This window comes from Protopterus annectens, chromosome 3.part0 (genome assembly GCF_019279795.1).
Source record: "Protopterus annectens isolate FY-2018-M chromosome 3.part0, PAN1.0, whole genome shotgun sequence".
NCBI lineage: Eukaryota > Metazoa > Chordata > Ceratodontiformes > Protopteridae > Protopterus > Protopterus annectens.
Window position 1 is genome coordinate 548,712,641 of NC_056731.1, and position 18,758 is coordinate 548,731,398.

General features: G+C 39.0%; 1 protein-coding gene across 1 annotated transcript in view; it reads left to right on the forward strand.

The window, feature by feature from the left end:
• The first annotated feature begins 223 nt into the window (after positions 1 to 223).
• The window catches only part of LOC122796868 (receptor-type tyrosine-protein phosphatase N2-like), an 87,610-nt gene continuing 69,075 nt past the window's right edge, over positions 224 to 18,758 (forward strand). The window contains exon 1 of the mRNA XM_044065614.1: positions 224 to 612. Within this exon, the coding sequence (XP_043921549.1) occupies positions 224 to 612 (389 nt within the window). The remainder of the gene's footprint in view (positions 613 to 18,758) is intronic.

Below are 18,758 nucleotides of genomic sequence, written 5' to 3' on the forward strand. Positions count from 1 at the left end.
CTGATGTAATTTTAAATATGGCAAGTGATTTCAAAGTGTTTAATTATTCTAACAAATGTATTTATAATGCTCATGTTGAGATTCATTCCAAAGGGTTTAATTTTGTGCCTGCACGGGGAGGCTGTATTGCTGAATTATTGCTTGACCTAAAGTTATATACTAGAAAACTAAACTTACAGTTGTGGTTCAACTCTTGTAATAAGTTTGATCACTTACATTCATGATGCCTAAAAAAACAAGTTTTTTTAACTCTCTCATGCACAATCTAGTTCATATCTTTGAAAAGACATGTGAATTGAACTTTAGGCAGTTAGTCAAAGATAATGTAAGGTGTGGACCTGACAATTTAATTGTGGAAGAAAAGGCCCTATTAGGGGATATTACAAATGATAAGAATATTTGGTTAATGAAACCTGATAAAGGTCATGGTATGGTCATTATGGAGAAGGTAGATTATTGTAGCACTATGAATACGGTCCTCATGGATGGAACATACACTGAGGTTTCCAAAAGCAAAATTAATATTTCATATATGAAAATTGATAATATGCTTGATGATATGTTGTATCAGGGTGAGGTCAACATGGAAGAACATGACTATATGAAAAATGAGTATCCAGTTATTGCAAGCATTTTTGGGATTCCTAAAATCCACACAAAGACTTACGTCAACCCCCTTTTAGGCCTATTGTGGATGGGAAGAGATCCAAAAGTTTCTTTATGGCCACACTAGTTGATTTTCATCTTAAGGAAGGTCTTAAAGAATTTAAACATATTCGTAAGGACTCCTGAGATTTTTTATCCCATTTGAATAATATAGAAGTTACCGACAATATGTTTTTTTGTAACTATAGATGTGAAAAATCTGTTTTCATTTATACCACATGATGTGGGATTACAATGGTTGGAAACACAGTTATTTAAAGTTAAGATCATATTAATCTCATGATTATCCTAATTAAAGTTTTTTTTGTACAATAAATTTATCTTCTTTGAGGGTCACTATTTTAGACAGGTGGTTGTTGCCATGGGAGCAGCCTGCGCACCCACCTATGCCAGTTATGTTATGTCATACTGGGAAACTGAATTTATTTTTACAAGTAGATTTACAAAACATATTAGATATTATACTAGGTACCTGGATGACTTGTTTTTGGTGTGGACTGGCTATGAGAAAATGTCAGAAGAATTTTTGAGTACTACTAAATTTCTCAAATTCACTCATACATTAAGTAATGAAAGGATTTATTATCTTGATGTAGAAAATTTTATTGACCCTAAGGATACAAAAATTAGGCTCTAGGATTTATAGAAAGCCTACCTTTTCAAATTCATATCTGGAATATACTAGCTGTCATACATCTTTCCAAAAGAGATCTATAGTCAAAGGACAGCTAGTGAGAGTGGCCAGGATGGTCTCCTATGAAGATGATTATTAACTGAAATTGATTTTATACTTGATATGTTTAGGAAAAGAGGCTATCCTAACACCCTTTTAGATAATGTCCAGAAAGAGGTTATATGTAAAAGGAAAAATGGGTTGTTTAAGCCTATTTTAAACCAATAGATTGAAATAAACAACAGTAGTATTACTGGTGAAACCTCTCATTATGTTAACAATAAAGAGAATGAGAAAAAGAATGAGAAAGGGTGTTGTTCATTTAGCACAGTATTTAACAAGGACAGTTTATCTATTGTTAAAATGCTAAACAAAAATTGGAATTTATTTGTCCTTGATCAGTCAGTTAGAGAGACTTTAAGTGGTAAGCCTGTTATAGTATTTAAAAAGGATCAGTCCTTCAAGAACATGTTAGAAAACAGTAGGGCAAATAATACAGTTTATAATAACAGCAATAAACCATTAGGTAATTTTAAATGTGGGATGTGCAAACAATGCTCCTATATTATTCCGAAGGGACAAGTTTAAATTAGGTGATTTTCATTTTTGTACACAAGGGCACTTTAATTGTCAGTCCAGGAATGTGGTGTATTTGGCCAAGTGCTTACAATGCCCTGCCTTTTATATTGGCAAGACATCTAGGCATTTGTGTGAAAGGATGTATGAACACTTGTTCATAGGTTCATAAGTTCATAGGTGTGTACTAGGCTAATGGCCCTGGAGCCTATATAAGCCTAGCCCAAGACGATTCTCTGGCAGCGTGCAGCCCAGAGTTAGTTCCCAGTGCCCCTGTCAAGCAAGGCCACTGAAGTGATCCCTGGGGTGAATTTCCTATTGCCCATCCACTCGTCAAGATTTCTCTTAAAGAGGGCCAGTGAAGTGCTCTGCTTGACGTGAATGGCAAGTTTGTTCCAGAGTATGGGAAATCTTTGGGTTAGGAACCTGTCCTTCCAGCATGTTCCGTTTATTGTGGTAATGAGGTTTAGGTCCCTGGAGTGTGTGGCATGGAGGGATTGGGATTTCTTCAGGTGTAGCATATCTAGCAGCTCTGGGTCAGACATGGCTTTGTAGGTCAAGCAGAGATCGCCTCCAAGTAGGCGATAAGAGACAGAGTATAGCTGGAGTTTTTTTGAGTCTGTCCATATAGGGCATGTGTCTAAGGCCTAAGATCCTCTTAGTGAGGTATTGTTGTGGTCTTTCCAGTTGTTGTAGGTGTCTAGAGAGGTACATACCAAATGGGGCATTGTATTCTATAATAGGTCTAATGATGGACAAGTAGGGAGGGATTATGACCTCTTTCTTCCTGGATGAGAAACCTTTTGTAATGAGATGTGCCACATAGAAGGACTTTCTGACTATAGTGGCAATGTGGTTATCAAAGGAGAGGTTGCTATCAACCTGTGTCCCCAGGTCTCTTATCACATCTTTGGTGTTTAGAGGACTTCTGCCTATGTGGTAGTTCATGGGCACCAAATTTTTCCCAAAGGGAATGACAATGCACTTTTTGGCATTGAGCTTAAGGCCATGGTTCTGGCACCAGTCATTGGTATCAGTGAGGCCTTTTTGTAGAATGTCTACCTCAGCTGGAGAATCAGTAATGGCTCCCAGTTTGCAATCATCTGTGAACTTGGTCAGCCAGAGTCCCTTTGTGTTGGCTTGAACTTCAGAGAAGTAGATGCCAAACAGGAGAGGATCCAGTACTGATCCCTGTGGGACAGCACTTGTAACTGGTTGGTTGTCAGATCTGGAGTCTGCTACTTTCACAGTGTGGTTCTATCAGTGAGCCAGTTGGCAACCCATCTTATGATTCAGGGGTTTACGCCTAGTTTAGTGAGTCTATCTATGATTCCTGAGTGAGGGATGGTGTTGAAGGTCTTGGCAAGATCTAGGTTGGCTGTGTGAACTACCTTGCCCTAATCCACAGCTCTGGTGATAGACTAGAAGAAGTCTTATCAGGTTGAGCAGGCATGATCTACCTTTCACAAACCCAAACTGCATAGGGGCCAGAGTCTGGAGATTCCCTATGTTCTTATTTATAAGGTCCATGATGATGCTCTCTATAGCATTACATATCAGACTTGTCAGACTAATGGGGCAATAGTTCCCAAGGTCTGTAGTCGCTCCCCCTTTGTGGAGTGGTATGACTGAAACAGTGCACCATTCGGTAGGAATAAAGCCTGAAAAGAAGCTGTGATTGAACAGGGTACTCAGGTGTGGTGCCAGTTCACTTTGTAATTCATGTAGAACACAGACAGGGATATTATCAGGTTCCATGGAAGCTGTCATTTTGGCTTTGGACAGTGTGTTTTTTACTTGTGTAGCTGTGATAATAGGGACTTGGCATTCCTCAGGTATTGTGATAGGCCCTTTAGGGGGTAAAAGGGGTATAAAGTTCGCACTGAATCTGTCGGCCAATATGTTTGCAATAGCAGTTGGTTTTGTATATGTATTGGCATTGTGCTGAAACTCAGAGCAGATCTGAGTATTGCCATGTAGATTCATGACATAACTATAGAATGCCTTGTGGTTGTCTTTAGAATCTGCAGAAATTTTGTTTTTGTAGCTAGCTTTAGAGGATTTGTTGATGGATCTCAGTTTTTTGCTGAGGCTAAGAAGGGAGTTTTTCCAGTCTTGGGAATTCACCTTTTTCTGCAACAGTTTTTTCCTTCTGTTGTAGAGTTTGTTTATGGTGGGGGACCATCAGATTGGCTTTCTTTTTTTGGAGGAGAACATCTTGGTTCTGTTTGGTATGGCCCATTCCATGCACTTGTGTATGCACTCATACAGTGCATTGGTGTATGATTCAGCAGTCATGCACATATTTTCCATTTGCATGGGTATCATGAAGTTAGCCACCTGTGTTTTTAGAAGCCCAAAATTGGCTTTGGAGAAGTTTTTTTTTTACGGTGGTTTCCTTTGGGGGGGGGGGGGTGAGGGTGGGATGTGGATATCCATGGTGATTAGCTTGTGGCCATATCTGACCAGGGAGGAGTTGATTACTGGTGTAGAGCAACGGTCACCCATGTTAGTAATGACCAGGTCAAGGATGTTTCTACCCCTGGTGGGGGTAAGAATGAGTTAGTCCAGGGCATTGGAATTAATGAATTCCAGAAAACGCTGAGCAAGTGTGTTGGTACATGAGTAATTTTCCCAGTTAATGGAGGGGTAGTTAACGTCTCCCAGTGTACCCTAATATTTTCCAGTGTGTTTAGGAATGTTGAGTGGGAATCTTGGGACATGGTGGGGGATCTATAGCAGGCTACAACCTGGATTGCAATTTTACTCAGTGTTAGTTGTACATGAAGTATCTCTGATGTGTTATGTTTGGCTACTAGTCTGGGGGTGTGCATATCCTTTATGAATATGGAGACACCACCACCTTTAGTGCTTCGGTCCAGGTTTAGGGGCCAAAAGGTGTGGTATGAGTTATAGCCTGGTAGTGCTGAGGTGCTCTCCGGAGCCTTGAACCAGGTCTCGGTCACTGCACAGATGTTGATGTTCTCCATTTTAAGGAGTGCTTCAAGCAAGTGCATTTTCAGATTTAAACTTCTAGCATTGAGTGGCATAACCCTCAGATTTCATTTGCTTGTAGCTGTTATGGTGGTAATTTTGTCTTCAGGACATCGCCTAAAAAAGGCACTATAGGGGTGGCATGAGCCTTGACCAGTATCCGGAATCCCTGGTGTGACAGGTGCAGGCGATCTCTGGTGAAGCATTGTGGTCTGTCAATCATGTCATCCCAGGCAGACAGATACTGGATCCCCTTAGAATGACACAAACAATTTAGCCAATTGTTGAAGTCAGTCATTTTCTGATGTCCGACATCAAAAAAGGAAAATTGACTAATGCCTTGAACAAATGTGGGAGAGTTTACGGATCATAGTTTTGGGTTTTCTGTTATACAACAGATTGTTCCTGATGCACAAGGAAGGATTTTACCTGAGCATTTAGAATTATGTGAACTAAAGTGGCAATTACGTCTGAATGCCTCTGTGTACCCAGGGCTGAATGACTATGTCAGTATTATTTGTATGCTTAAGCTTAGGCATCTAGAAGGTTAATTTTAATTGCCTTTTTAACTATCAGCTTAATTGTTTTAATTACTGGTCAATTATTCTATTGAACTTGTGGTATTTTAATGTGGAGTTTTTCAATGATTGTTAGTTCTGAAGAAGTCCCTGAGCACAATTGTTGGGACAAAATTGCTTAACTAACTTGTAATGAATAAAGTGGTTGTCGTTAACCCTTGGCTGCTTCTTCATGTTTTTCTATTTTATTTGTTTTCTATCCTTGGTTAAGAGGACAAAGAAAATAGTAACTTCACTTTTAAAAAAGTATCAAAAACAGCACAGAATAAAACCATGAGTCCCATAACACAGCTGGTAACTTTAACATCAGTAAGCGCTTTCACAGCCCAATGGTGCTTCATCAGGCCATTAAAATATGATTAAATTACACAATATATAAAAGAAACAATAAATTTAATAGCACATATCAAATCACAGAAACAAATCACATGTTCACCATTAATTAAGAAAGAATACAATGTAACAAGCCTAACATTTCATGACCTTAAAGGCATATAACCACATAAAAAGGATAGAATGGCATGGTTATCTCCACTGTTGTCTTGATTTCAAGACAAGTTTTAGACAAACTACCATTCAATCCCTTACCATTATCTGCTTGTAACTTAATTATCCATTGTAATTCACTTCCTTTAGTTTTATTAAAATAATCACCCATCCTAAGAGTAAAAGCCATCTTCTTTATTACCATAAAAGTAAATAAATGTGTGTCGCCCATCTGAATAATATGTCTATTAAGAGCATTAGCTTCATCCAATTGCCTTATTTGCCTAACATGTTCCCTTATCTGTTCTTTAAGACTTTGGTTGGTCTTTCCAAAACAGAAGGATGTACACAGTGTACAGTGAGCTTAGTACACTATCTTTAGTGTTGCAGTTGGCTATCAAATTGAATATGAATCTGGTACCTAGCAATGGGTGGGTAAAACTACCTTCAGACTTAATGTAGCCACAGAAATTACAAGTGCCACATGGGAGACTACCTGTCTCATCTAAACTAGATACCTGTCTATTCCTAGCATAACATAAAAATCTGTTGACATTTTTATTATTCCTATGCCTATATTTAGATTTCTCTTCAACTAGGTGGTACAACTTATTGTCAGTGGTTAATATATGCCATTCCTTTCCACAACTTGATGCATTTTGCCAATATCATTGGAATAAAATAAAGAAATGGGTATACAAGTTTCATTATTCACTAACCTAGTTGAAGGAGTTCTATCATATGCATTGAATGAAAAATAAGGTTGTACTATATTACCATGCAATACTGTAATATCAGTTAGCGTATCCAAGACTTCACCTTCTTTATAGCCTCTTTCAGATTTTCTACTGTGGAGAAGAATCTTGCAGACAAAATGGAGTAGTTATCAACGTTAATAAAAGGGTATAAACATCAGTGCCTAGCTACAAACCAAAAATGATAGAATGATCTCAATAAAACTGCAAGGCAACCCTCTCAACACTACAGCGATACAAGTTTATGCTGCAACTACTGATGCTGAAGAGGAGGAGGAAGATGAGGTTGATCAGTTTTATGAGGAGCTGCTGCACCTTCTGGAAATACACCAAAAAAGGATCTTACATTCATCACATGTGATTTGAATGCTAAAGCTGGTACTCAAAGTACAGCTGGAATAATGGTCGGATTTGGCACTGGATTACAAAAATGAAGCAAGAAATAGATTGGTAGACAAGAGAATGCTATAAAGTGCTCAAAATATTGAAGAATTGCAATTGTTTCACTTGCTAGTAAAGTATACTGCTGAAGGTCCTACGGTCTAGATAGCAGTGTATGGGTAGACAATTGCAAGATGCAGAAGTTAGTTTTTAAAGGGATAATGGCATTAGAGATCAAATTTCTAACATCTGCTGGATAATGAAGAAAGCAACGGCGTTCTAGAAAAAATGTTCTGTTATGCTTTATTGAATACTATAAAGCCTTTGACTGTGTCAACCATAACAAACAATGTAAGTTCTTAGAGAAATAGGGATAATGGGTCACATTATTTAGTCATGAGGAATCTGTATGCAGAGCAAGAAGCAGCCATTAAAACTTAATATGGAACAACTGACTCTTTCAGGATTGGAAAAGGAGTATTACAAAGCTATGTATTGCCACCCTATTTATTCAGTTCATATGCTGAATATACCATGCAAAATGCTGGATTATACAAATCTGATGCTGGAATCAAAAGTGCTGGGAGAAATTTATGTATGCAGATTATACCACTCTGATAACTAAAAGTGCACAGAAGTTGAAGAGCTTGTTGATGAAAGTGAAAGTCAAAAGTACAAAAGTTGGCTTGTTGCACAGTGCCAAAAAAACTAAAATTATGTCATCTAGTCCTGTTGATTATTTTAAAATTGTTGAGGAAGAAGTGGAGGCATTGACAAACTTTATTTTCCTGGTCTGAAAGATCTCTGCAGATGGTGACTGGAGCTATGAAATTAAAAGGTGCTTGCTTCTTGGAAGGAAAGCCTTGGCAAACCTGGATAAGATTTTAAAGGGCAAAAATGTCATATTGTCAGCCAAGATCCATATAGTCAATGCTATGTTTTTGTCCAGTAACAGCATATGCCTGTGAGAAATGGATTATAAGTAAGAGTATGCACCAGAAAATTGATACTTTTGAACTGCTGTGCTTGAGAAAATCTTTTAGAATTCCATGGATTGCAATATCATCAAATCAGTTAATATTTAAGGAAATAAATCCAGACTGTTCACTGGAAAGCCTGATAGTAAAACTAAAACTCACATACTTTGGTCACACAATGTGAAGACAGGGTTCACTAGAGAAAATACTAATGCCGGGAAAGACTGAAGGCAGAAGAAGAAGAAATGGAAGGTAGAAGCTAAGCTGTATAGACAGTAATACTGAAGCAATGAATATGAATTTGCAAGAAATAAAAGAAAAAGTTTTTGACAGACAAACTTAGGTTCATAGGTTCATACTAGGCTATCTGCCCTAGGGCATTTATAAGCCTAGCCAGAGTGTGTTTGGCTTTCGCCACCCATTTTAAATGAATTTTGCTATGCCCTTTTTCGAGGTTAGTATACTGTGCCTCTGTCTAACAGTGACACAGAAGTGATACCCGGGGTAAACCTACTATCTCCCATCCACTCATCAAGATTCCTCTTGAAGAGAGTCAATGAGGGACTCTGCCTAACTTGGACTGGGATTTTATTCCAGAGTGAAGGGAGCCTCTGGGGTATGAATCTGTCCGTCCAGCATGTCCTATTTATTTCAGTGCTGAGGTTCAAGTCTCTTGAGCGGGTAGCTCGATAGGATTTGGATTTTCTGAGGTGCAGCATGTCCATTAATTCCGGGTTGGACATGGCTTTATACGTCAGGCACAGATTGCCTATGAGCAGGCGGTATTCCACTGAGTAGAGCTGGAGTTTCTTTAACCAGGCAGCATATGGCATCTGTTTGAGCCCTTTAATCCTCTTGGTGCATGCAAAAGTCCTTAAGGTCATACATTGCTGATGGGTTTGACTATATATATATATATATATATATATATATATATATGTATATATATATATATATATATATATATATATATATATATATATTTTTTTTTTTTTTTTAATTAATTATACAGATATGTGCATGTACCAACCAGGGTGGTACAGTCCAGGGGTCTGCAGCACACTTCCTGAGGCTTTGCCTGGCAGTTCCAGTTTGGAAGCAGTTAGAGGTTGTTTACTCCACCACCTGTTGGGTAAAAGGGCATTACAGCTGACATGTGAATATTGGACATACTTTCTAGAGGTTACATGACTCCCTTTCATATCCACAGACACACTCCCTTCCCTTCCCGGTATCCATCTGAAGAGGGAGGCTTCAGCAGATGTTTTGAATTTTCTCCTGAAAACGACCATCCAGGAGGTCCCATCACATCAGAAAGGACTGGACTAATACTACATGTCCTTTATAGTACCCATAAATATCAAGAACCTGAGACTATTTCTGGATTTAAGTGGCCTAACCAGTATATAACAAAACAAAATTCCAGAGAGTCACAGAGCAGTCACTTCTTCCTTGCTTGTGAGGAGGAGAATGGATGTGCTGTTTTGACTTCCTGGATACATACTAGCATATGAAGATCCCCTTGGATTTGAGTAGGTTCCTACATTTCTGGGTAGGAAGCAGTCATAAATTACCTCCAGGCCCTTCCATTCAGACGAGCCCATGCCCGAGTGCATTCACACATTGAAACAGACACAACAGGGTATTAGAGTCTTCCCATGCTTGTTCAGCTGGCTCCTTGCTACTCAGACACTAGAGAAACTGGTTCTGCTTGAGACGTCCTACTTCAGCTATCCCACACTTTAGGGATGATGGTAAATACCACAAAGTCTCAAATTCAGCTTTCATAGTTCCTAATCTTTATAGGTACCTCAGTGGACATCCTTTTTGCAAAGCCAGTCTCCCTGGCAGGATGCATGCCATTCAACACATAGTTTCCAAAGTTTTCTAAGCCAGCACTATGTTAGTGGCCATGTGCCTCAAGAATTGGTAGGTCATGGTAGCCAGTATTTACCTCATTTCCTTGATGGGATCTCCCTATTTTAATTTCTCCAAATCTTTTGGGTTTCTAATACCATGATGGGGATGGACCCCATTCCTAAGTCAAAGTATGTTTAAAGTTCATGAAATTACTATTGTTTCAATCTTTAATGTCAGCCAAAAGTGCTTCTTCACTGCACCCACAATGTGCCCAGCAATGACTCCTGCAATTTGTGTAGAGTTACATGTATTGGTAACATATCTAAATACGATTGTACATTCTTTTTTATAAAATCCGTTGCTCCTACTACTATTGGAATTGTCTGGGTATCTTTCTTCCACATTGCTCTTGTTTCTGCCTGCAAATCCTAATATTTTATGACTTTGTGTCTGTCTGCACACAAGACACTTTAGTCACCGGGTGTAGCGATTTCAGTGATCAATGCTACTTTTGCCTTCTTTTCTTGGACCACTATATCTGCTTTCTCACATCTATCTTCCCAACTGCTGGTAATGGGTGATCCCATGTAATAACTTTATCATTTTCTATGATGCTTTGTGGCTCATGTTTCCAGTATTTTTCAGCTACTTCAGTTTTATAATGTTTGCACAATCCCAAGTGCAACAGTCTTGCCCCATTATTATGCCTTTCAGTATACACTCCTTTTGAAATTAGTATATCACAAAAGCAACAAGGTGTGTGACTTTTCCCAACTCTGTTTTACAAAACCTACATCTGTCTGTTTCTCTCACATGCTGAATGGACTTTGTAAACCACCGTTTACGTAGCCCACTGTCTTAGGCCAACAATATTAACCTTTCATCTTTGGTTTGAATTTGCCTCTCCTTAACCATTCCTGTGTTCAGTCCTGATCAACATGAGGTTCTTCCAGGAGTTCTGTATACTTGCAACTATATTTATCAATTTTCCACATTTCTTGCCTTCTCATCTGATCCTTCACCTTATATTCTTTCTTTTGTTTTTTGGCACATTCAGTTGCTGCCTGATTTTTATCTACTACTGTTTTGATTTCCATTCCTGCTTGACATTAATAAGCTTCTGCTAGATTAAGTAGAGAAATCATCTTAGATTTATTCTCCTCATGTTTCAAAACTTTCACTATGTTTGGGTCTTGTGTGATCAGTAGATATGTGTGGAGTCCCACGATTGCAGATCTATACATGTAATCAGTTTCAAGGAGGTGCAACCTTCTTTCAGAATGGGGATTATATAATCTTGGTATGCACTGATTTTTATAAATCATTTGGTAAGCATGAAGCATCCTTCTTGTTTTCCAATCTAATCTGTCCAACACGTTTTGGGGCCATTCAATCATGCCAAAACTGTAAGTTAGGACAGGAAAAGCAAATTGGTTTATAGCTTGAATTTTATTCTTAGATGTCAATGCTGTTTTCAGGATTAATTTAGATCTTCTAAAGTGTTCTTTACTAAGTTTTATTTGCATTTCTTCATGTTTTATTGTTGATCCTTTATCAATTCTCAAATATTTATACACTTCTTCATGCTCAATTCTTTTATATCACATTCTTGAACCAGACTGATGTTTTCCTGGTGCTGCAGTTTTCCTGCTTTAAAGGTTGCTTTTGCACATTTATCAAGACCAAATGACATTTTTATATCACATGAAAAAGTTTTGACAACTTGCAGTTGTGCTTTCAGTTCCTCATCTGATGAGCTATATAGTTTTAATCATTGACAAAGAGAAGATGACTAGATTGACAACTTCGTTGTTTTCTAGGAGCCAAATTACAGCCATGACATATAATGTTAAGTAGACAGCCTAACAGGTTAAGGGCAAGGCAGAATAGCAGTGATGACAGAGAATCACCCTGGAATATCCCCCTTTGAATTTTTACCCCTACGATAATAATTTGTCCTTTCTCATGGCTTAATTGCAAAGTGGTCTGCCACTGTTTCATGGTCACTGTAATGTAGTTGATCAGTGTAGGATGTATCTTATACATTTTAAACACTCTTTTATCCATGAATGTGGAATGCTATCAAATGCCTTTTTATAGTCAATCCATGCCATACTTAGATTCTTCCCCTTTTTACAGTTCTCCACTATGACTTTATTTAACAAAAAATTATTCTTTGTTCCATATGACTTTCTTTTATTGCCCTTTTGTTCTGCTGCCATAATTGAGTTTTCTTCTAAATGACTATAAACTCTGTTGACATCAATTCCCATGCATAGTTTATACGTTGTCGGAAGGCAAGTTATTAGTCTATAATTTTTAGGGTAGCTTGCAGGTTCACTCTTAAGAAGGATCATTGTTTTTCCTCATTAGCCAGGTTGGTGTCTGTTTGGGGTGTGCATATAAATAATTCTTACTCATGGCTAAATCTTTGTGCAAAGAAGTTAATACTTTTTAGCCAAAAGTTAGGTACTGCATCTGGGCTTGGGGTTTTCCAGTTAGAGGCTTTTCTTAACTTTATTTCAATCTCTCTGGCTGTTACTTCATCCCATTTCATATCCTGTACCTTTAAACATCTTATTCTTTCTTTTAATTTTCTATCCATTTAGCATCCTTGTTATGTTCCACAGGATCTTAATAGATACTTCTCCAAAATGTATGTTTTTCTTCATTTTTTGGTGGTCTTTCAATTCCTTTTACCTTGTTTCCCAATTCTCTATAAAACTGTTTTGGGTCATCAATAAACTGCTTATTTTGTTCTTTTCATTTATATTTTTCTGTGTATCTTCTAAGGTTTTTCCACCTGTACTGAGATTTTTAGTTTGTTATTTGCGATAATGCATGATAGGTCTGATCTGTTCTAATACTGTGCATTGCTTTTATCACGTCTATCTTTCTTAGTGTTTTTATTGATCTGTTCACTCTTCTCACATAAGGGTTGTCTAATGGACTTTAAGTATACAGTTGATGCCAATGCTCAAATTTGATGACAGATAAAATCAGGATTCATGAAGTGTGTCAGCAGCATCTGGCATTATGGCTTCTTGACTTCAACCTTTCCCTGGGGCACCACTTTCAACATCCTAACCTTCTGCTGATCATTATTGTGAATATTAATGCCTAAGTTGGGGAAAATTGGCAAAAGTGGACAGGCCACGGTGAATGGTCAAATGATAAAGTCGGTTTACAGATCATTGTCTCTCAGCTAATGTGATTCTACCCACTGTACAAGCATTGCAGAATTCTCTCCTTCAAGGTGTTACAATCACACATTGCAACAACATGGTAATGGTATGGTATCTCAACAAGCAAGGGGGAACTTACTCCTATACCCTGTGTTGTAAAACATTGAGGCTGTGGGAAATAACCTAGTCTTTGGGCTGCTTTCTGGTTCCTGCTGATATACCTGGAAAACCCAACTGTCTGATGGACAGACTAATGCTTTTTTACTTGAGTGGAAAGCTTCATTGAAAACTGTCTGCTTCCTTGACCACTGCCAACCGGAGTGTTTCCTTTTCCCTGATTCCTCTTCTGGCATAGCACCAAGGAATGCTATAGTACAGGAATGGCCTCCAGGTCTGCTTTATTTACTTCATTCATTTTCCATTGCCTCTCATTCCTAGGTTCTATTTTAAAGAAAAGTTGAGCAAAATAAATCTTCTTATAGTCCTGTTTTAGCTTCAGGGAAGCCTAATAACTGGTTCATAGGTGCCAATATGGAATTTGTGCTTATATTTTGCTCATTGTGAAAGAAAGAGCAGACTGCATTGACTCTTGACTGTTTCTGGTTGGGCAGTTAGTGTCTGTGCTTGACATTCCTGATTGGTCTGGTTGCTATTCAAGGCATCTACCAGGAAAAGGCTACAGGCCTACAGACACTTGCATCATCTGGGGCAAGACTATGGGTCACCAAATAGGCTGTGGCACGCTTCTCATCTTGGGATTGGTGCTAATGTTTTGCTTCTGGTGAGAGAAGAAGTAAAGGAGCATTGTATCCCAGCAGAGTGAAACCTGTGCCAACACCAGCACTAAAAGTACCCAGGCAGTAGTCATTCATGTGCCTCCCCTCTTTTCATCATTCTTGACAAGCTAATTCTTTCTTTTCAGTAAGTACTACTTGGTTTGTTTCTAACTTCAGAATAGCTACCTAAATACTTAATTCATAAATCATCAGGGGCTACTTATTAGTTTCCCCTCAAGTGTTTGGCAGTACCTTGTATAGACGCAAACACCTTGAGTGACATTTTTTCCTATAAAAGCACAACTGAAATTTCACCAATACCTAGTTGCACACTAAAAATGTATGATTGCTTATGTCATAAGTGATGGTTTAGTAAAGATGCCTCTTGCTTAAAAAGGCGGGGGGGGGGGGCAGGAATTGAATAATTTATGTAATGTTGCTTAGGTTTTGATATATAGAAATATATGTGAAACATAATGTTTGTTAACTGTAACTTGTTAATACAGTTTGATTACCTTTATATAAATGTAAATGTGCCTATGTTACAAACGTTAATTCAATAAAATGTTAAAAAAAATACTTAGTTGCACATGGGGTAACTAGTTTGCAGTGACAAACACTGTCCCCAGAGTTGCAAACCAGAAACTCCTGATATTGCTTTATATTCTCACTCCAACTGTCTAATCAATAAAAAGGGTCTGTTGCCATGGATATGAACTTCCCACTATCTCCATTACTAACTTGGTGGGTATGGGCATCATTAGCAATGTAGAAATTGCCTCATGCTTACTGACAAATTCTCAAACAAACTGATATGATATGTGAAAGATGTATTTACACAATGCCACTGGAGGCAAAGCACTCACATAAAAGTACTCCTAATGTCAATAATGTTGTCAGTAGTATACACGCTGCACCCATCATGTACAATTCAAACCAAACATATAGACCCACATATACTGAGGCACTTAAATGTAACCTTCCTAAACCCCAAAGGCATTCTAGAAGAAGTACACATAAATACTCTCAGCAGCCCCGAATGCAGTCTTTCGAAACAACACACACATCGACACATACAGCCACATGTCAAGGAGCCTCTACTTCTAAACTCATAAGGCAAGCCACCACACAGTCTAACATTCTGGTCATTGGATACTCCATTGTGAGACACACTGATGTCCCTCTCACCAGTCTGAGAAAAGAAAAAGTCACGGTCAGTTGCTTATCAGAGGGCTGGAATCCACCACATTATGCATGCACTCAGGTCTTTGGACCACAAGTACCAGTAGGACTCAGTTATAGTCCATGTGGGTGTGCATGACCTGAGATGTACCTCCCTAGACTACATGAAGAGAGACATCATGAAGCTCTCAAAATGTGTGTCCCAGGCTGGTATGAGCCTTGCATTGAGCAGCATTTTACCTTCACCAAGGATGATGCCACAATACAAATAAAAGATGACTGACTTTAATAGTTGATTTAGTTTCTGGTGTCATTTTAAGGGGATGCAATATTTGTCAGGATGGAAGGAGATGGTCAACAGACTTTGCAGCTTTGCCAGGGATACTCTGTACCTCTTGTCTTCCCTCAAAGTGCCTTTTTTAGGCAATGCCAGATTGAAAGTACTTCTGTCAAAGCAAATCAAAAACAAGAAAATCTAAAGGTATTACTGCATAACGCTAGGAGTCTAAACAAAAATCTCCACTCCATAGAAGCTCTCTTCACCCTAGAGAATGCTGATGTCTGTGCAGTCACTGAGACATGGCTTAAAGCCACAGAGAACACACCAATAGTGCAAGGTTATAATGCCTTCCACACATTTTGACCAGGTACTACACAGACAAGGACTAACGGTGGAGGTGTCTTGAAAAATAAATATACCTCAATGCTGATCAAATAGGACAATGCAGTTGAGCTTCTCCATGTTCAAATCAAAATTTAATGTCCCCCACTATGACCCAGGAAGTCCATACCTTGTATTTAAACTCTTTGGAAACACTCACCATCCAACCCAATATCATATTCATGGGTAACTTTAATCACCCTACTATTAACTGGGAATCCTATACAACACCTGTATTATTGCATTGACTTGTCCATACCTGATAGGACCCTAACAAGCTCCTCAAGGAAGAGCAAACCTGCCTGGTGGACAACTGCCATTAACAGGCTATACAATAAGAGGAAGAAATTGTGGTCTAAGAGTAAGAGGGAGAAAGCCCTAAACTGGAAACACTTGCTCCTTAGCTTAAACAAGCAAATTAGACTTAGCTTTCTCAACTAAGGACAACCATAAGGCATTCTTTAGTTACATCTGTATCCTAAAAGGAAAGGCCTAGATTTGTGGTGTACTGGTAGTTAATGATACCACATGTACTGTGCCTGTGGACATTGCTAACCTGTTAGCCAACTGGTTCTGTGAAAACCTCACTCCCCTAACTGGCCACACATACCCCATGACATCCCTACCATCTGTCCTCTACCTTGTATCTCTAAAGAGCAGTTCATGAATGCCTTCTCTAAGGTCAAAAACACAACATCTATAGAACCTGATAACATCACAGGCTGCATCCTGCGTGGGCTCAAACAAGAATTAGCAACATCGTCGGGTACTCTTTTCAGTCATAGTCTAAGCACCGATTTCATCCCAGCTGAATGGAAAAAGGACAGTGTTATCCCCTTGCACAAAAGTGGTGCTTCCACTGACCCCAAGAACTATAGACCTATTAGCCTGACTAGCCTTATCTGCAAGGCCATGGAGCGTATCATCATGGACCTTATCAACAAAGATATAAGTAATTTCCAAACACTTGATCTAACTCAACTTGGATTTGTCAAAGGGAGATCATGCCTGTTAAACCTAGTGGGCTTCTTTGAGACAGTCACCAAGGCCCTTGATAAGGGGAAATCTGTGCATACAGCCTACCTAGTCTTAGTCAAGGCTTTTGATGCTATCATCCACACAGGCATCATTTACAAACTCACCCAGCTAGGTATCAACCCTTATATCATTAGATGGGTAGCTAATTGGCTCTCTGATAAAACCCATATAGTCAAAATAAGGGAATTCACCTCTAACAGCTGACCTGTAACCAGTGGTGTTCCACAGGGATCAGACCTGGGACCTTTACTGTTTGGACTCTATTTCTCCAAAGTACAAGCTAAAACTAAAGGTCTGTGGCTGACAAAGTTTGCTGATAACTGCAAATTGGGAGTGGTCATAGAATCTCCAAATGATGTCAACATTCTACAAGAGGGTCTTACACAAACAAATGATTTGGTGCTAAAGTCATGGCCTTAAACTCAATGCAAAAAATGTGTTAATCATCCCTTTCAGTAAGAATGATGTTCCTGCGATCACATCAATAACAACACCCAAAGTACACACTCAGTGGTGAGAGACCTTGGCAGACAGGTTGACAGCAACCTTACCTTTGATCACCATGCCCCCACAGTGGTAAGAAGAGCATTCTACATTGCTAATCTCATAAGTAAGGGCATTGCATCCAGAAAAAAAATAAATTATAACCTCCATGTGCTCTTCCCTCATCAGGCCAATAATTGAGTACAATGCCCCTTTTGGTATGTACCTTTCCAAGCAGGTGCAGCAATTAGAGAGACCACAAAGATTCCTCACAGGGAAAATTCAAGGTCTTCAGCATATGTCCTATGAGGATCATCTGAAATCACTGTCACTTTATTCTCTTTCATACGGAGCACTCAGAGGTGATCTCTACTTTGCATATCAGGCAATCGTTGACTCTGCTTTATTGGAAATGCTGCAGTTACATAAGTTGAATGGTACATGGGTTACTCACTCTAAAGGCCTTAACCTGGTATGTAACATTAATAGAACTTGCTGGAGAGACATATTTGTCTCCCAGAGGTTACTTCACCTGTGGAACAGACTCTCACTTCATGTCAAGCAGAGCACCTCACTGGCCCTCTTCAAACACAATCTGGACAATTGGATGGGTAACTGTAAAGTCACCCGGGGGGTTCCACTTTGGTCCCTCTTGGACAGGGGTGATAGGTGCTGATCATGGAAATAAGGATAAGACTTGGCTAGGCTTGAAAGGGCCCTGGAGTCATTAGCCTAGTAACCTCCTATGATCCTATGAACACCAAATGTATAGGCACAGAGATTCCAGTATTTTGTAAACACAAACTCCTTGGACCAGATTGTCAATAAACCAACCAGAGGTGAAATCATACTAGATCTGGTCCTCACTAATATGGGAGAGTGCTGCACACCGTCTAGTGTAATGTCTTCCCTGGTAAGGTCAGACCACAAAATGGTCTCCTTTGAAGTAAAAATAAAACCTGAATCCCCAGCTAACCCTGGAATGTTCAGGAACTACTCGAATGCTAACTTCCTGTTATTAAGTGATAGCCTGGCAAAGTGTCAATCCCCCATAAACTCCAAGAACACTGCTGCCTATGCAGAACTGTTCACAGAAACCCTACACAAGCATGTTAATAGCTGCACAAAGGCAGCTGTACCCACCAGGAAGAAGTACAAAACTAAATCACAAAACAAGCCAGCCTGGTGGAATAACATAATCAACAGGCTGTATAACAGAAGGAAGAAAATCATGTCAAAAATTAGGAGGTACAGCACTCAGCAGGATAAAAGCACTCTCATCAATCTAAAGAAACAACTCGGAAGACAAATAAAGTCTAACCAAAGCCATAGTTTAAGTCAATCTGGTTTCCCAGACTCAAGGACAACCACAAGGCATTCTTTAGTTATGTCCACAACCTCAAAGGCAATACACAATTGTGTGCGGAACTCATTTTAAATGGAGCCATCTATACTGAGCCAGAAGATATAGCAAACCTGCTGGCCGA